Raw genomic sequence first — 23,422 nt, 5'->3', positions numbered from 1 at the left:
TATGGAGCCATTTTTAACCTTTGTACAGCATTATATGGGGTATATTTTGTATGGAGCATCTTATGGGGCCATCATGAACTGTATGAAGCATTATATGGGGCTCCTGATTCAATATGGATATTAAAAAGTATTTAACCTACTGAAATTAAATTAAATGAGAAATCTGACTTTTTTTTTGCAGCCACAAAAAATCATGTTCTCCAGGGTCTCAGTTACCCCTAGTAGCTGAGACCCTGGAGAATTTCCAATGCTGAGGGGTGCTATAACCTTATCTCTCAGCTCTGTTAAAATGCAGCGCTGAGGAATAAGTATCCTTAACTGCTGCCATTAAAAGGCGTATCGGCGGTCATTAAGGGGTTATGGTAGCTCAGGGGCGGTACTAAACAGAATGTTTTCTTCATTCTAGTGGAAAGCTTATTGACGTAACAGTAGAGTGACCCATTTATTGATGATATTAATTTTTATCAAAAGTTAAGTAAATATTATATTAAAAAATGTTGTTCATTAATTTTTATGTCATTTTGTTACAGGCTCTAAAGGGGGAAAATGTTGCTTCTGAAGTTGCACTTTCTGATCCTTCTAAGTGTCAAAGGTATATCATCGATAAAATGAAAGTTTTCTGACAACTCAGCACTCAGTGATAATATAATGATAATCTCTCGGTTCCCTCAGGATGAGATTTGCCTTTTTCTCAGAATAAAAATTAGAAGCACTGATGTGACCGGTCCAATGGCCCCTGCTGCTACGCCGGAGTCACACTAGTGATTTATCTTTATTCTTTTTTTACTTTTTTATTTGTTTTTAAATTTAGATTAAAGCCCACACAAGTTATCTGACATAAATGAGAATTTATCTTCCTAGGCGCTGACTGCGACTGGAATGTGTTTTACCCCAATACGGTGAAGAGCGTCCCAGGATCCTGTGCCGTAATGCCATGTTCTTATGACTACCCCAGTGATATTCAGGCCCTGGATGGCATTGTCAAAATCTGGTACAAAGACTATGACGGTGCCCGAAAGCTGGTGTACCATTCCACCGACCAAGCAGATGAGGCCTTTCGAAATAGATTAGAATTTTTGGGTGAGCCGATGCCTAAAAACTGCACCATCCTAATCAAAAACCTTCAGACATCAGACTCCGGGAAATATGTTTTCAGATTTGAGGTTATTAATGACAATAAATGGATGGACAAGATTGGTGTTGATCTGAAAGTTACAGGTGAGTCTCCAGAATATAATCATGACTGATCTAGAGAGACCCTGGAGGGAACATGGTGCAGACATACGTTATAATATCGATCAAATCTTGAAGACACCATGAGGCAACTTTCATGGAGACTTTTTGAACTTAGATTTTACTTTGGTTCCACTTCTAAATCTGTGGAAAGAAAAATCAGAGTGAATATAGCCAGATATTTTCATGTGGAATTTCTCCAGGGCTTCTGAAGACGTCGGTGAAACTTGGTCCAAACGTGGACCACAAAGCACAGACGGTCCACAGGTCTCCTGACCTAAGCTCGACAGTCTCATAGGACACCTGCATTGTGGTCCTGGCTGGGACCAAGCGTCAAGGATAGAACAGCAATATGTGGGGCAATACCGGTATATGGGATAGAGTAAAGGGGGTATAGACTGCAGAGACAGAAGTGGTAATCAATCATATATGTATTCAATAGATACAATACATCACAAACATTAGTATCAAAGTGTGGTTTATTCCATGAAGAGAAACAGTGCAAAAAAAAAAAAAATAGAAAATGAAAATAAAAATTCCTGAATAAAATAATGGATTAATAAACGGTTAAATAAGCAAGCACATGTACTGTATCAGATGCTAAGGCTGCACCTGGTGGTTATGGAGAAAAGTAGCATGCCATAAAAGAGATCCTGAAATGAGCCCTAATAGATCAATATCTATTTATTTATTTATTTTGCTCATTTCATATAATCTAGATATATATAGTATGCACCACAACTAGTACAATATATTCATGGATGATGACGGGTGCTGAATGGAGTGCTCAATGAATACTGGTTGTGTATTCAATGAAAAGACACAGCAGAAAAAGCAAATATAAACTCCTATTCAAAATAATGGATAAGGGCCACGGTTACTAGAAAGGCACATATACCAGATGCTATTGTTCCACCTGGTGGATGTGGACAGAAGTAGCATGCTAATAAAGGGGATATCCCAAAATATGCTCTAGAGTTTCAATATCATCTAAATATATATATATACACACAAGACAACCTGCTCACCGTATACATGGAAGACAAGGTAAGTGGAGTAATGGTTAATGAAGGACGTATGGTGTATGGAGTATTCAATGTATTACTGTGCGACTGGTGGGGCGATAAAGAGCAAACAATTCAATTAAGTTATAAACTAAGTATAAGGGTACATACTCATTTGTGGCAGAAGTGGACGAGTGCGATCCGATAAAAGATCTGATTGCACTCTGACAAATGTTATTCAATGGGTGACATCTCATCTGCAATTTTTTTTTTCTCTGCTGAAGTCGGACTGAGAAAAAAATTGCAGCATGCCATGATTTGCTGCGTATTCCTCACAAGTCAATGGATGCGAGAAAAAAACCTCACAGCACTCGGACCATGCGAGTCCTGTCCAATTTTTATGCACCGGTGTCCTTTGAAAAGCCGGCAATTCATGTGCCACATACAGTAATATCACAGTGTGTCAGGTTAGAATAGGTATATACACATAGAATACACATATATATATACATAGTGTATATGACACACATATATATGTATATACATTACATAAATAGAAGAAAAGCCGGCAATTCGCGTGCCGTGTACTATAAAATCACTGCCCCCCCCAGGCTAAAAACATCTGCTCTCAACCGCCCCAATTCTGGCACTTTGCCTCACTTAGTCCCCCGATGCCCTCATCATCTACAATAGAGGTAAAAAAAAACCAAACAACAGTATTCCTCACCTTTCCACTGAGATGCTTTTAATCCATTTGTCCCACGACGGGTCTAACTCTGCTACATCTAGATAGCAGGCAGCAGGGTTACATGATGTGACCATCCAGCCTGTCATCATGGTGTGCTCAGTGTCTGCCTGTGAACTATCTATCTATCTAAAATTTCCCACCGTGTGAGTGCTGACGTCAGAAAGGTGAAGTGAGTTCATTGGCTGTGAACTCGTAGGACCTGTCAGACGGCACCACGAGCAGGAGAACTTTCTCATGCTCGCAGTGCCCTCAGGCAGAGAACAGCAGTTCATAGGCAGACACTGAGCACACGGTTCTCAGTGTCTGCTGGATGACAGGCTGTATGGTCGCATCATACATCCATGCAGCCTGGCATCTAGATGTAGCAGAGCTAGACCCGTTGTGGGACAAATGGATTAGCAGCATCTCTGCAGAGAGGTGAGGAATATTGTTGCTTTTTTAACTCTTTTACAGATGATGAGGTCTTCGTGGGAAAGGGCGAGGTCATAAGTATGGTTTATTTAAGATTATTAAAGGAGTCTGTGTCTTTCTTTCAAATTGACTTTTTTTCTGGATGTCTGTGTTTTCTTATAATGTGACTAGGGGGTTACTAATGGGGGCGTCTTTTTGATGCCTCTCCATTACTAACCTCGGGGCTTCATGTCAGCTGACAATACAAAGGTGACATCAACACCCCCAGCTATCACCCCACTTGCCACCGCTACAGGGCAATTGGGAAGAGCAAAGCTAAGTGCCCGAATTGCCACATCTTAGAGATGTGCCTTTTCTGGGGCAGCTGAGAGCTGATGTTTTTAGCCCAGTAGGGCAGTATCCATGGCCCCTTCCTTGGCTATTAATATCCGCCCGCAGCTGTCTGCATTGCTTTTGCTGGTTATTAATTACCCTACGTCATTTATTTATGCGGGACCTCAATTTTCATAGCAAGCAAACGCCAATAATACAGCTGCGAGCTGATATTAATAGCCTGGGAAGCTCCATGGGTATTTCCCCCTTCCCAAGCTATAAATATCAGCCCCCAGCCGTCGGATTTCCCTCCACTGGTTGCGAAAATTGTGCAGGAGTCCACGCCATTTTTTTTTTCAGAAAAATAATCTTTCATTAATTAAGTACATGTCCAGTAATTTGCACACACACTCTACTAATTGTATTTGTCACTGACATCTATATATCTATGTATTGTATGTGTATATATCTATCAGTTCTATTCTAACCTGTCACCTTGTGATTTTACTGTACATGACACATGAATTGCCGGCATTTATTCTAATATTTCCTTTGAAAACGATGTGTACATGACATATAGAATTGCTGTATGTAAAAGCTCATGTTAAAATCGCATTGCTATTGGATAGCAATTGCACTGCATTTGGATGTAAATCGGATGCTATGTGTGAAAAATCGGATTGAACTCGCATGACGCTCGAATTACACTCTTGCGACTCTCAGCATGGAGACCCGGACCGATTTTCCTTATGTTTAGTGTGACGCCGGCCTAATGCTAACACACTTAGATGCTATAGATTGGAAACAGATAGTTACCAGGATTCCCTCCATTTCGCCAAATGGCTTCTTGAATGTAGTGGTGGTCTTGCTGAGCATACGCTCTCCCGCTGCAATCTAAAGCGGGATAACGGCAATAGAAGTTCCCTGTTCTACCGATCGGTGCAGGTCCCCAACTAATCTTTATTTCACTTATACTATGGATAGATGGTAACTTTTCCTCATTGGACATGCCTTTAAGAAAAACTGCAATGCAAGTTGTCAAAAGCATAACCTAAAGAAGCACTGCTCCTCCTTCTCCTCTTTGTCCTCCTCCTCCCCCTCCTCTTCCTCCTCCCATCAATATTTGTATCCTCTATTGCACTCATCATTTTGTGTAGCACTGTGTACTTACAATTACTCAATTTGCCTTTCTACCCTGCTAGTCCTTCTGTAATTCTTTATGGGTCTGCTGGAATCAAATGATTGCTGCTTTCTACAGCCCCATCAGGAATGACTGGAGCAGTGGACGGGCATAATACGCACTGTCAATCCATTTTAATGGAGACTAAAGATTTCTGTTCTGTTGATCGATGCAGATCCCAGCGATTGGACCCACACCAATCTATAAGTTTTCACCTACCCTGCAGATAACTTATTTTCACTATACATCTCCTTTACATTAATGGATACTTCAGACCTTTCCTGATGAGAAGGCCTATGATGGACTCCCAGTTTGAGAAGCTTAATCATTGTCTTAGAATCTTATCACACTGAGTCCTTGAATTTGTCGCCTTCATTTTAACCTACTGTACATAATGTGTGATCTTTCCTCAGATGATCCGCTTGTTCCGGAGGTTGTGGCTCCACCAAACATTAGTGAAGGCTCTTCGGTAACATTTCAGTGCTCCACACCATACTTCTGTCCGGATGGTTCGGTGTCATTAGAATGGAAGGGCCACTCTTCAGAGAGATCGTACATTTCCTACTCAGTACAAATGGACACAAAAACTGTTCTTTATACCAAGAATCTGACTACAAGCCTCTCCTGGATGGACAACCAGAAAAAAATTAGCTGTGAGGTTTCTATTGGACTGAAAAACAGAAGCAAAGAAATTATTCTCAATGTGGCACGTAAGTGGGAAAGCGAGCTCTGTCAGGCTGGAAGACCTCGAAATATAATACCAAGTTTCTGGAAACTTTCAGGATTATTTTTAGGATTAAATTACTTTACTATTTGTGTTCTTTTTGGAGTCCATTAATTAGAAGAATTTGTTATCCAACTGCACATTTTTTATTTTTCCCTTAGTTATCCAGAGCTGACCATCTGGCTTCTGCCCAGTTTTTGCTTATAAGCTGCCATCACGTGAGCGGTGGCTCCAGCAGTCATGTGCAAGCTCCTGGCGTCACCACCAAGTTATGAAAGCGCCATACCGGCGTAACAGCACATGATCACTGAGGACACTGATTGCACTGACGGACACTTGTAACCAAGGACTACAGGGACCTTCAGAGCATCAGCGCTGGATCTCCAGGATCAGAGAAACCAACAATATATATTGTTACTTTACATTACAACATTTGCAGCTGATTCTAAAAATAATTCTAAAATTAGATAATCTTTTTACAGTATATACTCTATATATACTTGTTATATATCTGTAATATCTACAGTGGGTACAGAAAGTATTCAGACCTTAAAATTTTTCACTCTTTGTTTCATTGCAGCCATTTGGCAAATTCGAAAAGTTCATGTTTTTCTCATTAATGTTCACTCTGCACCCCATCTTAACTGAAAAAAAACAGAAATGTAGAAATTTTAGCAAATTTATTAAAAAAGAAAAACTGAAATCTCACATGGTCATAAGTATTCAGCCCCTTTGCTCAGTATTGAGTAGACGCACCTTCTGAGCTGGTACAGCCATGAGTCTTCTTGGGAATGATTCCACAAGTTTTTCACCCCTGGATTTGGGGATCCTCTGCCATTCTTCCTTGCAGATCCTCTCCAGTTCCGTCAGGCTGGATGGTGAACATTGGTGGACAGCCATTTCCAGGTCTCTCCGGAGATGCTCCATTGGGTTTAGATCAGGGCTCTGGCTGGGCCGGTCAAGAATGGTCACAGAGTTGTACCGAAGCCACTCCTTTTTTTAGCTGTGTGCTTAAGCTGGAGTCACACATAGCGACTCACCAGCATTCCCGACAACGATATCAACGTGTCAGGATCGCTGGTGAGTCGCAATGTGATCGCTGGTGAGCTGTCACACAGCTTCACCAGCGATCAGCACAGCGACGCTGAGCGCGCGGTGTCACTGTGTTCGTTAGTTACCAGCGCGCTGATGCAGGAGCTGGTAACTAACGTACACATCGGGTATCTAAGGGATGCACGTCCCTTGGCTACCCGATGTGTACGTTAGTTACCAGCAGATCGCTGATCTCCCGCCTGTCACACGCAGAGATGGGTGCTGGCCAGTGGGAGACCAGCGACAAAAGAAATGTCCAGCGGTTTCCTACAGTGATCAGCGATATCGGCAGGGGGGCCGGTCGCTGATCGCTGTCTCTCACACTAAACTTGTGAATCAGCAGCGATCTCGCTAGCGAGATCGCTATATTTGACGGGGCCCTTAGGGTCAATGTCTTGTTGGAAGATGAACCTTTGGCCAAGTCTGAGGTCCAGAGCACTCTGGAAGAGGTTTTCATCCAGGATTTCTCTGTACTTGGCCGCATTCATGTTTCCTTATATTGCAAACAGTCGTCCTGTCTCTGCAGCTGAAAAACACCCCCATAGCATGATGCTGCCTCCACCATGTTTCAATTTTGGGATTGTATTGAGCAGGTGATGAGCAGTGCCTGGTTTTCTCCACACATACTGCTTAGAATTATCACCAAAAAGTTCTATCTTTGTCTCATCAGACCAGAAAATCTTATTTCTCTTACTCTGGGAGTCCTTCATGTGGTTTTTAGCAAACTCTATGCAGGCTTTCATATGTCTGGCACTGATGAGAGGCTTCTATCGGGCCACTCTGCCATAAAGGCCTGACTGGTGGAGGGCTGCAGTGATAGTTGACTTTGTGGAACTTTCTCCCATCTCCCTACTGCATCTGTGGAGCTCAGCCACAGTGATCTTGGGGTTCTTCTTTACCTCTCTTCTCACCAAGGCGATTCTCCCACGATTACTTAGTTTGGCAGGACGGCTAGGTCTAGGAAGACTTCTGGTGGTCCCAAACTTCTTCCATTTAAGGATTATGGAGACCACTGTGCTCTTAGGAACCTTGAGTTCTGCAGAAATTCTTTTGTAACCTTGGCCGGATCTGTGCCTTGCCACAATTCTGTCTCTGAGCACCTTGGCCAGTTCCTTTGACCTCATGATTCTCATTTGGTCTGACATGCACTCTGAGCTGTGAGGTCTTATATAGACAGGTGTGCATCTTTACAAATCAGGTCCTATCAGTGTAATTACACACATCTGAACTCCAATGAAGGAGTAGAACCATCTCAAGGAGGATCGCAAGGAAATGGACAGAGTGTGACTTACATATGAGTGTCTGAGCAAAGGGGCTGAATACTTATGACCATGGGATATTTCAGTTTTTCTTTTTTAATAAATTTGCAAAAAATTCTACATTTCTGGGTATTTTTTAGTTAAGATGGGGTGCAGAGTGTACATTAATGAGAAAAAAATGAACTTTTTTGAATTCACCAAATGGCTGCAATGAAGAGACCTGCGTAGTCTCGAAAGCTTGCAATGTGTTACTATCTTTTCAGTTAGAGATTAAAAGGTATCAACCACTGAGTACTCTCAATTCTAAATATTCTGCAATGAAACAAAGAGTTAAAATTTAAAGGGGTCTTTATACTTTCCGCACCCACTGTATATATATACAGTATAATATATAATCTCTTGCTCATTATGTCTTCTGGAATAATATTGGTCACACTTAAAAGTGTTGGCCACTGCTTATTTATCGAATCCCTAGCCTTAGAATAGACCATCAATATCTGATCAGTGAGAGTGCGACCAGTGTCGGACTGCGGTGCCAAGGGCCCACCAGTAACCAACTCCAGGACCCCACTTTTCAGCTACATGCAAATGTGACATTATCATCATTCATAAACATATATAACAATGATCTGGACAGATTGTTAGATGAATATGGTGCTCACATAGTGATTCAGGTATATAGTCCCAAGTGCTGCTCATATATGAGGATGGTGACCCAAAGGCCTATTCTCTGCTGTCAATCTGTGTCAAAGACATTTACCGAGCGCGTGTCAGGGGGTGCACTGTTCTAACCGTCCATTGGTATGCTTGTAATGCAATCATGAGGTGCCGATGGCTTGCAATGACGTCCGGAGGTCTGCTAAAGACCCTTATGACTGTCAGGACATTACTCCTGTGAAAGCCAGCATATGACTGGAGTACATAGGAGACTGTGATTTTTGCTACGGGCAGCAATTCTGAGGATCAGTCCTCTAAAAAGACTACAAAATACAGAGAAAAGTAAACAAAAAAATCTTAAATATGAAAATTTGCAAAAAAATACAAAAAACAAATTACCCATCCTTTCCCTCATTTAAAATTAAGAATTAAAAATTTTTACAAAATTCACTATCTGGTATCTACGTCCGTAAAAGTCCGATCTTTCAAAATATAAATAAACTAATCCAATCATTAAATGCTTTTTATGAGAAGAAAAATCAAAATGCCAGAATTGCTGTTTTTTAGTCACCGCAGCGCTGCAAAAAAAAAAAACCTCTAAAAATTGAAAACACCATGGGTCTCGAGAAACAGAGACACAAGCAAAAAGGTTTTTTTTCCAAATTTTAGATTTTTTTTTTTTCACCACCTAAATAAAGCAAAAACTATTCATGTGTGGTATCACCATAATCGTAATCACCCAGAGAATCACATTGCCAGGAGATTTTCATCATCTATTGAACGCTATAAATAAAATTTAAAAAAGCTGTTTTCCCACTTTCCAGTACATCACATGATGGCTCTTGGAAGAAGGAGAGGAAAAAGCTAAAGTGGAAAAATAGAAAATTGGGAAGGGGTTAATTTTACACTTTATGTAAATGTAATGACCATTTTCTGCACTCATGGTTTTTTGGTCTTTAATGCACCTACAGATTCTCCCAAGGGAGTGAAAATGATCGTACAACCTTCTGACCGAAATCTCAAACAGGGGGATTCTGTGACCCTGTCCTGTCAGGTTAATAGCAGCAACCCCGCAATTACCAGTTACACCTGGTACAAGGACGGACTACGAGTTTCCGAAGAAAGGATGATTACGTTCCACAGCCTAACCAGGAATGACCACGGGGAATATCGATGTGAAGTGCAGAATTCTGTGGGTCATGCATCATCAAATGCAGGTCAACTATCTGTCTTCTGTAAGTAATGTCCTCCGAATACCAACGTGATCGTCCTATTAGCAACATATAATCAATTCTCAACAGGATGGGAGACAAATGTATGATCATTGTAGCTCTAAATGCAATTCGTTCTGGACAAGGGCCCCAAAGACCCAGTACTGAGCATGTGTGACCACTTCTGGTCTGTAGGATTGGTGGTCACACATGCACACAACTGCGCTTTTCACGCAAGGAACTTTGACCCTTTTATTCTCTGGGTTGGTGGAGGTATTATAAACCTAACCCCTGGCAATTGCATTCTGCATTTTTACAAGTTTTCTCCTGTGCAAGCTCTTTAATTTGCAATTGTCTCTGAGCTAGTGGGAAGAGACTGGCTGCTGCGATGTTTTCCATGCACAGCACAACACTCAGGGATGGATTCCTGCTTATAATCCCTTTTTTAGCACACAGCGGTTTGGAGGAAATTTCACAGCTGTACTGAGCCATGTAGATGTGAATACAGTTCCGGGGTTTGGTAAAGACTTAGTAAAAAGCTCAGCACCTTCTTTCTGTGTCTCCCTCTGCCTGTCGTCTCTCTCTGCTCCTCCCATCCCTTCCCTTCTCCTTCACCGTGCTGACAGTTTGTCTTGCCATCCTGTATTGAGCAGGACAGCGTTGAGCTGTTTTTTTTAGAGTGTTTGATATATTCAGGAGGCCAAGTCAGGGGGAAAGTGGCTCATAAATGTGAAGCAAAGAAGATTTCTCTGATAAGATATATTACAAAGTTTCTTATATCAACTTGTATTATTGACTTATGCAGTTTTGTTAAAAGTCCCCATTAATGATACTATTTCTATAGGGCCAACATATTCCACAGCACTTTACATTTTAGAGGGGACTTGTACAGACGATAGACATTACAACATAACAATAATCACATAGATCATAACAGATACCAGGAGGAGTGAGGGCCCTGCTCACAAGCTTACAATCTATGAGGAAAGAGGTAGACACGAAAGGTGGATGGTAACAATTGAATGGGCAACACAGGGATAGTTAGATTAATGTGTTGACGCATTAGGCCAATCTGAAGAAATGTGTTTTTAGGGCACGCTTAAAACCTTGGATATTGTGGATTAATCGAATTAACCTGGGTAGTGCATTCCAGAAAAACTGCGCAGCACCTGAGAAGTCTTAGAGATGGGAGTGGGAGGTTCTGAATATTGAGGATGTTAACCTCAGGTGATTAGCAGAATGGAGGGCACGGGTAGGGTGGTAGACTGAGATGAGGGAGGAGATGTAGGGTGGTGCTGAGCCATGGAGGGCTTTGTGGGTGAGGGTAATTAGTTTATACTGAATTTTGTAGTGGATGGGTAACCAGTGCAATGACTGGCACAAGGTAGAGGCATTGGTGTAACGGTTGGTGAGGAATATGATCCTGGCTGCAGCATTCAGGACAGATTGGAGAGGGGAGATTTTGGTAAGAGGGAAGCCAATTAGTAGAGTTACAATAGTCGAGTTGAGATTGAATAAGAGAAACAGTAAGAAAAGGTCAAATTCTAGAAATGTTTTTGAGGTGCAGATAACAAGAGCGAGCCAGTGATCGGATGTGGGGGACAAAGGAAAGCTCGGAGTCAAGTTTGACCCCAAGACAGCGGGCATATTGCTGGGGAGTTATGGTGGAACTACACACAGAAATGGCAATGTCGGGCATAGATAGGTTAGTAGAGGGAGGAAACACAAGGAGTTCATTTTTTGACAGGTTCAGTTTCAGATAGAGGGAGGACATGATGTTAAGGACAGTGGTAAGACAACCACTGATGTTTTCTAAAAAGGCAGGCGTGATAATGGGAGAAGAAGCGTATAATTGGGTGTCATCAGCATAGAGATGGTACTTGAAATCAAATCTACTGATTGTTTGACCAATAGGGGCAGTATACAAAGAGAAGAGGAGGGGGCCTAGGACTGATCCTTGAGGAACCCCAACAGTAAGGGGAAGATGAAAGAAGGAGGAGCCAGGAAAAGATACAGTAAAGGAGCGGTCGGAGAGATAGGAGGAAAGCCAGGAGAGAACGGTGTCCTTGATGCCGATGGAGCAGAGCATAGTGAGGAGGAGCTGATGATCCAGTGTCGAATGCTGCAGAGATATCCAAGAGAATTAGCATGGTCTAGTGACCATTAGATTTAGCTGTTCCTAGATCATAGAGACTTTAGTGAAGGCAGTTTCAGTAGAGTGTAAAGAGTGGAAACTGGATTTAAGAGGGTCGAGAAGAGAGTTATCTGAGAGATAGCAGATAAGAAGGGAGTGGACCAAGTGTTTGAGGAGTTTAGACATGAAGGGAAGATAAGAGACAGGTCTATGGTTAGCGGCACAGTTTTGGTGAAGGGTAATGGCTGTATGGTGGCATGCTTAAATGAGAAGGAAATGATACCGGAAGAGAGAGACAGGTTGAATATTTTTGTTAGGTGAGTGGTGACAGCAGGGGAAAAGGACTGGAGGAGATGTGATGGAATAGGGTCACTGGTGCAAGTAATAGGGTGAGAAGATGCCAGGAGCCTGATCACTTCTTCTTTCATGACTGGTTCAAAATCAGTGACTGAGCTAGATAAAACTGGAGGAGGGAGGACAGTGCATGGTATGAAGGAATTGGGAGAAAATTTCCTGTCGGATATGGTCAATTTTTTCTTTGAAGTGATTGGCCAGATCGTCAGCTTGGAGATCCGTGGTTTGGGCCTGCACTCTTGGGTTGAGTAGGGAATGAAAAGAGTCAAAAAGACATTTAGGGTTATTGGACAGTGAAGTGATGAGGGTGTTGAAATAGGTTTGTTTGGCGAGGTGAAGGGCAGAGTTGTATGTTTTAAGCATAAACTTATAATGGATGAAATCTTCGGGTAGATTGGATTTTCTCCACATACTTTCGGCGCACCTGGAGCACCGCTGCATGAAACATGTTTGCAGCTTGTGCCAGGGTTGTTGCCATCTGTGCACAGTTGTTGTATGTATAAGAGGTGCAGTTTCATCCAGGGCACTTTGAAGTGTTTCATTGTAATGCTTCAGTGCAGAGTCAGGACATGAGAGGGAGGAGATAGGGGCCAATGGTGACTGCAAGTTCTTCATAAGTTTCTGGGTGTTTCTAAGTTTCTGGGTGTTAATGGCCTGTATGTTTCTATAAGTGTGAAAAGTGGGGGTGACCTGAGCAGGATGGCAGTTCTTAACCGAGAATGAAAGAAGGTTGTGGTCAGAGAGTGGGAGAGGGGAGTTTGTAAAATCATACACTGAGCAAAGTCGGGAGAAGACCAAGTCGAGGGAGTTTCCATCTTCATGCGTAGGAGAGTTAGTAAGCTGTGAAAGGCTGAAGGAGGAGGTTAACCCCTTACAGGAAACCAACTTAAGGATGTTTTTTTTAACTCCATTGTATCAGTGAAGTTTTGGTTTGGGATTTTTTTTTGTTTTTTCTTTAATGAGATTATTCTTAATTTTCTCCAATATTTCCTAGAAAAATGAATTCACATTTTTGAAATACTATGTAGCTTTTTTTTCCCCAATTTATAGCTATCCTTAATCATTTCATGAAAAGGGGATAGATTGGTCGCTAATATTCAGACATTGTTCAGCTGAGAAATGTTTTGGCTTTACTGTATTTTTTTAATGGGGATTTAACATATTATTTTGCTAGTATCCTCAGATGGTGAAAATGAAGGGGATTCAGTACTGGTGTATCAGACCAGCTGCTAATCCACGCACAGCCGGGTGCTCGCAGTGTCGCTGCACAGGGAAAAGTTAAACAACAATGCAACGCTTTCATTTTTTGGATCTGCAGGTGTCCCTGAGGTCCGACCAATCCAAATGTCTTAGCATACCTTATACCTACTGCACCATTTTATGAGATGGGAAACTTCTGAGTATGATCTAGGCTAAATAAAAGGATTCGTAACAATCTATGATCTGGTCGCACCATTAAAGAGAAAACATTAAAAGCTTTAGCATGAAGCAAATGATTTTTTTTTGCACATATTTGTGGTTACTTTTAAGTAATTCACATTAGGATTACTTTAGCTTATAAAAAATGCCCTGTTCCAGTCCACAATCTCCATTAATTCATTTATTTACCCCCGATGTGCAAGTTGTAGTCTGATCAAAGTTTCAGATGTTTTTTTTGTGTCTATTCCAGTAACACAGGCTGGATGTGAGCTTGCTTTGCCCTTTCCAGTAATATTGTTTGGATGAGAGGTCTATGTTGTTCTCTCAGTAATATAGGCTGGATTTAAGATCCCCAGGAAGTTGGGTTGGATGAGCTCTGTCTCTCACAGGAATATAGGCTGGATGTGAATTTTATATGTCTTTCAGGGTATAGAGTCTAGATGTTATGTCTGTGTGGTTCTTCCAGTAATGTCGGCTGGATGTGAGATATTTGTGTCTCTCCCAGTAAGCAGATAAGTCAGAAGTGAGTTGCACTAATTATAAAGTTTCTGTACTTTGCATTTTGGAAGCTAATAAACAAAAAAAAAAATGTAATTAAACTCATTTTACAGAATTAATTGGTAAAATAATTTTTGGCTTTTCCCTTCCTGTTGCAAATCTTGACTTCCTATAGCACCCAGTGATGGATTACACATCGCTTCTTGCACAACAAGTGAAAGTTTCATTTTCGTGGAATATAAGACAATAACTCCATGAGTCAAAATGTTACATAGCAAGAAAAAAAATGTATGAATGATAGGTGAATTTTGAGAAATGAAACATACATTTTAAACGCTGTGCATGTGCTGACTTTATGCATTTATTCTATTTGCAGAAGTTATAAATCTAAAGTGGGAAAAAAAAAACATCTAACTTCAAGTAAACTATAAAATATTTATCTCACAAAAGTATCACAAGATAATAAAAATTCTGTAACTGAAAGTAGCTGTCAGAGGAACGAGGGGCCCACCAATATGGAGAGGGAGCTGAGAAGACTCCCACCGTCACTCATAGTGGCGGTATTATTAGTGCACACCATGGTGGTACTGTTAGAGTGCTATTTATCTGTCATGTGGCTCAATAAAGTTACATAGCTACTCAATGGTGTTCAAATGTGAATATACATTAGCGAATTATCTGTAATATAAGGATCCTGTCACATTGATCATGCATCGAGAGGCTTGCCATTTCTATACTTATGAGTCCAGTGGGCGGTCCTATTCGTTGACTGAAAGACCGATACGAAAGTGACCCATTGAACTCAAATGAAACTTTTCTCGCAACTCTACAATGTATATTAATCTTTTCTGCTTCTTCTGTGATGTCTGATGACCATGTACAGACTTGGAAGACCTCTAGTACATTTGGCGTGGCCATGTACTTAATTAAACTGTATTGTACTGTATTAAACGGGTTTACCCAAAATTGCAATTTTTCCAATAACTAACTTGTAACTTGGCGTCTGAACATGAGAAGACCTGGTGATTCCAAAATATGGGGTTCTGGAACCCGGGGAATGGGGCTCTCAAGAATGGAGGTGAACATTTTCACTCTTTGTTCCCTTCCTTGTTAATGGGAGGACTGGAAATAGCCAAGCTCTTCACCTGATTTTCTCTGGCAAGTCAACTTCCACTTATTTCAAAATAGGGTTCTGAAGAGCTTCGTTCTCGGGGTTCCAGAGCTACAGTCTGGGGGGGGTCCAGGGATGCAGCGATTGGACATCCAGAGATCAGTAAGTTATCTCCTATCCTATGGATAATGGATTATTATTATTATTTATTGTTATAGCGCCATTTATTCCATGGCGCTTTACATGTAAGGAGGGGTATACATAATAAAAACAAGTACAATAATGTTAAACAATACAAGTCATAACTGGTATAGGAGGAGAGAGGACCCTGCCCGCGAAGGCTCACAATCTACAAGGGATGGGTGAGAATACAGTAGGCGAGGGTAGAGCTGGTCATGCAGCGGTTTGGTCGGTCAGTGGTTACTGCAGGTTATAGGCTTGTCGGAAGAGGCGGGTCTTCAGGCTCTTTTTGAAGGTTTCGATGGTAGGTGAGAGTCTGATATGTTGTGGTAGAGAGTTCCAGAGTAGGGGTGATGCGCGAGAGAAATCTTGTATGCGATTGTGGGAAGAGGAGTAAGAGGGGAGTAGAGAAGGAGATCTTGTGAGGATCGGAGGTTGCGTGCAGGAAAGTACCGGGAGATGAGGTCACAGATGTATGGAGGAGACAGGTTGTGGATGGCTTTGTATGTCATGGTTAGGGTTTTGTACTGGAGTCTCTGGGCAATGGGGAGCCAGTGAAGGGATTGACAAAGGGGAGAAGCTGGGGAATAGCGGGGGGACAGTAGGATTAGTCGGGCAGCAGAGTTTAGAATAGATTGGAGGGGTGCGAGAGTGTTCGAGGGGAGGCCACAGAGCAGGAGGTTGCAGTAGTCAAGGCGAGAGATGATGAGGGCATGTACTATGGTTTTTGCAGATTTTTGGTTGAGGAATGAACGGATTCGTGAAATATTTTTGAGTTGAAGTCGGCAGGAAGTGGAAAGGGCTTGGATATGTGGTTTGAAGGAGAGATCAGCGTCAAGGATTACCCCGAGGCAGCGAGCTTGTGGGACTGAGGAGAGTGGGCAGCCATTTACTGTAATGGATAGGTTCGTTGGGAGGGTCACGTGAGATGGGGGAAAGATGATGAATTCTGTTTTGTCCATGTTAAGTTTCAGAAATCAAGCGGAGAAGAAGGATGAAATAGTGGACAGACATTGAGGGATTCTGGTTAGTAGGGAGGTGATATCTGGTCCAGAGATGTAGATCTGTGTGTCATCAGCATAGAGATGATACTGAAAGCCATGAGATTCTATGAGCTGTCCCAGGCCAAAGGTGTAAATGGAGAAGAGCAGGAGTCCTAGGACTGAACCTTGTGGGACTACGACAGATAGAGGGCGAGGTGAGGAGGTGGTGTGTGAGTGGGAGACGCTGAATGTCCGGTCTGTTAGGTATGATGAGATCCAGGATAGGGCCAAGTCTGTGATGCCAAGGGATGAGAGGGTCTGTAATAATAGGGAATGGTCCACTGCGTCAAAGGCAGCCGACATGTCCAGGAGGAGGTGGACACAGTAGTGTCACTTGCTCTTGGCGGTTAAGAGGTCATTGGTGACCTTAGTAAGGGCAGTTTCAGTGGAGTGGTGTGACCGGAAGCAAGATTGTAAGTGGTCGAAGAGGGAGCAAGAAAAGAGATGGGAGGACAGTTCAAGGTAGACGTGTTGTTCCAGGAGCTTGGAGGCATAGGGGAGAAGTGATATAGGGCGATAGCTAGATACAGAGGATGGGTCAAGAGAGGGCTTTTTGAGGATAGGTGTGATGGAGGCTTGTTTAAGGCTTGACAGGAAAACATCAGTTGTTAGTGATAGGTTGAAGAGATGGGTTAGGGTTGGGATGAAGACTGTGGTGAGGTTTGGGATGAAGTGGGAAGGGATCGGATCAAGTGCACAGGTGGTGAGATGTGATCTTGAGAGTAGAGTGGAGAGTCGATCTTCTGTAATGGTGGAGAAGTTGGTTTTGGAGGTGGAGGGCTGGGAAGTCGGGAGGAGGGGCTCTGGGGGTTGTTGACCAAAACTGTCTCTGATGTTATCAATCTTCTGCTTGAAAAATGAGGCAAAGTCTTCAGCTGAGATGAGTGGGGAGGCAGGAGGTGCTGGGGGACGGAAGAGAGAATTGAAGGTGTTGAATAACTGTTTAGGGTTGTGAGACAGGGAGGATATGAGAGATGAAAAGTAGGTTTGTTTAGCTGTGGTGAGTGCGGTCTTGAAAGTAGTGAGGGACTGTTTGAATGCAATGAAGTGCTTGTTGGAGAGGGATCATTTCCATCTGCGCTCAGCAGCCCTGGAAGCTCGCCTCAGTTCTTTGGTCAGGCTGGTGTGCCAGGGCTGTCTGTTGATTTTAAGAAGCTTTGGTATGTGTAAATGGGGCAGCAGATTCCAAAGCTACAGCTATTGTGGTGTTATATAGAGCAGCAGCATCATCCGCATTGTGTAAGGAACTTATATCTGTGAGAGGGAGGAGGGATTCAGAGAATGAGTGTAGGTCAAGGTGTTTAAGATTTCTGCGAGGGTGTGAAAGTTTGTGGGGTGGAGATGACTTGTGTGTTACAATCTATAGCCTCCTATAGCTTCAGTGTTGATGGAGGCAGTGATCACAAGGGATATGGATGATGAATGATGTTTTACTGGAGTATGAACTGTTCCCCAATAACCTAATTAGTAAATTACTGTTGTTTCATGTTCGTAGCTGCTAGAATCATTGTATCTCCTTCTCAAGACATCAAAGAAGGAGAGGCTGTGACCCTGACATGTGAGGTTCCTGGCGCCAGACCTGAAGACGTGATCTACAGCTGGTTTAAGAATAATATCTTGATCAAAGACAGTTCTGTGAAATCTCTCAACTTCCCAGCGGTATCCACCAATGTTGCCGGTTATTACTACTGCAAGGTGGAAAACGAGAAAGGAAGCGATTCCTCCCCACCTATCATAGTAAATGTCAAGTGTAAGTCACTCCTATCCTATCCTATAAAAAATAGCAAAATGTAATAGAAAAGCACAATAAGACAAAGAAATGACAAGTGATGATTAGTTAGGCTAGTTTCACATTAGCGTTTTTTTGCGCAGCGCATCGTGCGCATAAAAAACGCAAAGAAAAACGCAAAACAAACGCGCATTTTTTTAACATCATGCGCACGCTGATGCTTCAAAAAAACGCAGAGTTGCTTGCGTTTTACATGCGTTTTTGCATGCGCTTGCGTTTTTTTATGCACATGCGTTTTTAGGTGTGACATTTTTTCCATTGTCTAGAGAACATTCTAGACTTGTTTCACTCAAAAGCGCATGCGCAAAAAAACGCAACCGTGCGCAAGACCATGCACACGCATGCGTTCCCATAGACTTCAATGTGTTGTTTTTGCGCATTCCGTGCGCAAGCGTGCGCATGCGTTTTTTTGCCGAGACAGGGCGCACCAAAAAATCCAACATGTTGCGTCTGGCGTGCCTGGCGCAAAAGACAAAAAAACGCATGCGCACGAAAACGCAAGTGTGCGCAAGACCATGCGCACGTCATGTTAAACATAGGTGCGCAGTGCGCATGCGCACGGGTGCGCACGATGCGCAGCGCACAAAAGCGCAAATGTGAAACCAGCCTTATACAGTATGTAATGCAAGCCTTTATTGTCACTGCAGATCCTCCAAGAATCCCAGCACTCTCCTCGTTCCTAGAGAGTCAACATGGCACCTTGGCGATAATTCACTGCACCGTGGACAGCAATCCATTCTCTGAGCTAACGATGTTCAAGGATGGAAACCTAGTTGGAACCTCCAGTTCTCATGGAACTCCCAGCGAGAGAGTGCAGGTCGTACCAACTGTGAATTCTCTAAGTCTGAAGATCCAGGACGTGACGTTAGCCGATGAAGGGTTGTACAGCTGTATCGCTAAGAATCCGTTGGGAAACTCATCGACAAGCCTTCAGCTCGCAGTGGAAAGTTAGTATCTAAAGTTGGAAAAATATGCTCAGATGAGCTCCAAACTGGGCGAAAGGGGCTACTGAGTGTCAAGAGTTCTCAGTGCATGTGATCTAGTGTCCTATTGGGTTACATTCGGGAATCCCATCAGTTGTATTGGGGAAAGTGGTTTGTTCAGTCTTTCCCAACGTGTGGTAATTTGGCCATGGCATTTGGTAAATGTGGATATTCTTACACATCCATAGCCATCTCACTGACTGTACCCAATGGGGTACGGACCAGATCTCATTATATTATGGCCGACTGACCGATAAAACTTTTTTGGAATTTGGGAGGAAACAGAGGCAGAAACTTAAAAAGAAAATGCGAACATTGGGTTCGATACCCTAAGTTACTGTAATTCTAGCATTGCCTTTTTCAATATTTGGAATGTTATTTCTCATAAAAGTTGAATTTCCGTTGATTGACAGCACAGATTTACAGATTTCGGGGGGGTTTTTTACAGCTGCTAGGGTGGTAATCACACCATCACCTGAGACAGAAGAAGGCAAAGAGGTCACCTTGGCGTGTATAGCAACCCGGGTATCCGAGAAAGGAACCACATATTCCTGGTATAAAGACCACAAAAGGTTAAAAGAAGATATGAGAGAGAAAGAACTTGTGTTCTACAGATTGTCCAAAACGGACTCAGGTTCCTATTTCTGCAAAGCTCAAAACAGTCATGGAGGCAGCACCTCCCCCCCGGTGGCTCTGCGCGTTCTCTGTAAGTTTCATTTCTCTTACACAAAGATAGAACTTGAGAATTCACATTATTAACATCCTGAGTGTAGAAATCCCGTTATAATATTTTATTAGGGAGTTATTAAGGGGGGAGGGGTTGCTCTGTTTGGATCCTCTTTTCTTGGCCGGACGAGAGAATGGTTAGGAATGGTGAACTGTGATCTGTTGACCCGTAAATCCACATAAATCCACTGATCAGAATGGACACTGCGCAATGCTTCACTTCCCCTGTGGGGGTGCTGCTGGGAAACTGAACACTTAAGGTCAGGTTTACCCATGGATAACAACTGATTTCTAGGGTCCATTGGGCAGATGTTTTCGGATTTGCTTATTGTAAAGGTAAGAGGTGTATCTAGGTTTTCTGGCACCCGGGGCAAGAATTCAGTTTGTCCCCCCAATCACATATGTGAATTACACGTCATGTGCCAATGAGCTATTCTCCCTAATTCTCTCATTCTCAATGTGCAGTGAAAAACTGAGAGAAGGAGGAAGAGAAGCTCGTTGTCACGTGACCGTAAGTATGAAAATTGCATATGAGTGAAGCGGCCTTGTGATGACTCCTGGAACCTGCAGAGCTGAATCCTGATATTGAGGATATTACACACAAACTCAGGTCTGAGATAAAAGTCTGCAGTCACTATAGGTGACTGCAGCTTCTGAACTCTCGCAACGCCTGCACTGCATGCTTTTAGGAATCTCCTGTGCACAAGTATGTGATTTGTATACTTCTGGACGCATTCTGACTAGACTTGTCTGGCCTCACTCAATTCATTTTCATTGAGTGAGGCCATGCATGTCTAGTCAGCATGTGACCGCTTGTATGTAAATCGCCGATATGAGAGAATCCTGACAACTTCTGGGGGCTGATCCATCTGCCGTATATGTAGTAGACTCAGCTTCTGGGGCCGATCCATCTGCTGTATTTGTAGTAGACTCAGTTCCTGGAGCCGATCCATCTGCCCTTAGGTAGTAGACTCAGCTCCTGGAGCCAATTCATCTGCCATATGTGAAGTAGACTCAGCTCCTGGGGCCGATCCATCTGCCCATACGTAGTAGACTCAGCTGCTGGAGCCAATCCATCTGCCCATATGTAGTAGATTCAGCTCCTGGAGCCAATCCATCTGCCATATGAGAAGTAGACTCAGCTCCTGGGGCCGATCCATCTGCCCACAGGTAGTAGATTCAGCTCCTGGAGCCAATCCATCTGCCATATGTGACGTAGACTCAGCTCCTGGGGCCAATCCATCTGCCCATACGTAGTAGACTCAGCTCCTGGAGCCAATCCATCTGCCATATGTGAAGTAGACTCAGCTCCTGGGGCCGAGCCATCTGCTGTTACATAGTAGACTCAGTTCCTGGAGCCAATCCATCTGCCATATGTGACGTAGACTCAGCTCCTGGGGCCAATCCATCTGCCCATACGTAGTAGACTCAGCTCCTGGAGCTAATCCATCTGCCATGTGTGAAGTAGATTCAGCTCCTGGGGCCGAGCCATCTGCCGTTACATAGTAGACTCAGTTCCTGGAGCCAATCCATCTGCCATATGTGACGTAGACTCAGCTCCTGGGGCCAATCCATCTGCCCATACGTAGTAGACTCAGCTCCTGGAGCTAATCCATCTGCCATGTGTGAAGTAGATTCAGCTCCTGGGGCCGAGCCATCTGCCGTTACATAGTAGACTCAGTTCCTGGAGCCAATCCATCTGCCATATGTGACGTAGACTCAGCTCCTGGGGCCAATCCATCTGCCCATACGTAGTAGACTCAGCTGCTGGAGCCAATCCATCTGCCCTTACGTAGTAGACTCAGCTCCTGGAGCTAATCCATCTGCCATGTGTGAAGTAGATTCAGCTCCTGGGGCCGATCCATCTTCCGTATTTGTAGTAGACTCAGATTCAGGGGCCGATCCATACACCAGCACCAGACATACGATGTGCCAACACTTCCTGTTCATCAGAGTAACCTGTAGCCTCTGCTTAACAGAGTGGCAAGTGAAAGTCTGACTGTGGATGCAGGGTTGGAGCTGACGGTTTCATCACAGAACTTCTCTAACAAATCAGAATCTTACCCGGAGCAAAAAATATTAGGCAGTAGCTGAATAAAAAACATTAATCTTGACTTGATGTTTTATGCAACATGAGATTCTGTAAAAAATGTCCAAAAACAGTGTTATAATTGAAGACCGAAGACATTGTGAATGTCGTTGATGTAACATAACTTGTTTCAGTTCCACCCAGGGACCTCTCAGTGAATTCACTCATATCAGGTCAGGGTATTTTACAAGCTGTCATCCAGTGCACCGTGGAAAGCGATCCTCCATCACAGATGTTCCTCTATCATGACACGACCTTGGTGGCTTCGAGTACAAAAATCCTTTCCAACAAGAGATATGAAGTTTCTCTTTCAACAAATTCTTTACAACTAGAAATCCAGAACGTTGTGTTGGAGGATGAAGGGGAATACGTCTGTGTAGCGAACACTTCATATGGACAGATGACGGGTGCACTAGAATTTACTGCTGAGAGTGAGTATGGATGCAGCACTTAACTTTCTTCTTTGTTCATGTGGATAAGTTATGTATTTGGTACTAGATATGAGTAATCTACTTAACAATTATGGCCCAGAAGAAATATGAACCTACAAATTACTGGACCGTATAAAAGCTTGCTCTACTTTGGGTGCCAGCGATCCTGCGAATGTGTGGTAATTAGTGTTGTTTCTCCTCCATAGTTATTCCAAGCCCCTGGTTGTGCAGGAGATCACAGAATAGCTCCAGTGCTTGTATGTGAGAGTCTAAGCAGGGAAAATATACAGCCAACTTTTCTCTTGGCTAAATCAGATGTTTGCAGAAAGTCAGATCGTTTTTTAGCCCATGGTCAGTGGTCATAGATCTGGCTTCTAATGCCAGGCTAACATCCCATCTTACTCTAACGTCACTGGCTCCATCAGAGGTTACACACGAAGCTTTGGAACACAGGATGTGGACAAAGCACTGACAAGGACATTGACTATAATAATGTAGGCAGAGTCACAATGTACCTCTATTGGGCAAAATTTTTGGACGCATACCTCTGTTGTGGTGGACTCCAAGAAGCAGTTTTGGTGTCCACCTCAAACAGAAAGAGATGAAAATTATGTCTAAAAGAGAACACTGTGGATCCGTCCACATCATTACATTCAACTCATACGCCCAAATCCTGTTTTCCAGGGCTTCAGATGTAACCTCTGATGGAGCCAGTGACTTAGAATCATAGAATCATAGAATCGTAGAGTTGGAAGGGACCTCCTGGGCTATCTGGTCCAACCCCCTGCTCAAAGCAGGATTTGCTAAATCATCCCAGTCAGATTTAAGATTTTT

General features: G+C 43.0%; 1 protein-coding gene across 2 annotated transcripts in view; it reads left to right on the top strand.

Moving 5' to 3' along the window:
- Positions 1-23,422, top strand: part of SIGLEC1 (sialic acid binding Ig like lectin 1) — a 147,406-nt gene that overhangs the window by 8,198 nt on the left and 115,786 nt on the right. For both annotated transcript variants that reach the window (XM_073555089.1, XM_073555088.1), the window contains exons 2-9: positions 531-592; positions 862-1,218; positions 5,302-5,598; positions 9,592-9,855; positions 18,066-18,320; positions 19,007-19,306; positions 19,791-20,048; positions 22,292-22,588. In XM_073555089.1, coding sequence (XP_073411190.1) covers positions 547-592; positions 862-1,218; positions 5,302-5,598; positions 9,592-9,855; positions 18,066-18,320; positions 19,007-19,306; positions 19,791-20,048; positions 22,292-22,588 — 2,074 coding nt within the window. In that variant the 5' untranslated portion in view covers positions 531-546. The remainder of the gene's footprint in view (positions 1-530; positions 593-861; positions 1,219-5,301; positions 5,599-9,591; positions 9,856-18,065; positions 18,321-19,006; positions 19,307-19,790; positions 20,049-22,291; positions 22,589-23,422) is intronic.

The sequence above is a fragment of the Dendrobates tinctorius genome, unplaced genomic scaffold (assembly GCF_039654945.1).
Source record: "Dendrobates tinctorius isolate UK_male_01 unplaced genomic scaffold, ASM3965494v1 ptg000216l, whole genome shotgun sequence".
Classification (NCBI taxonomy): Eukaryota; Metazoa; Chordata; class Amphibia; order Anura; family Dendrobatidae; genus Dendrobates; species Dendrobates tinctorius.
Note: the sequence above shows the minus strand (reverse complement) of the source record. Positions and strands in the feature narration are given on the sequence as shown.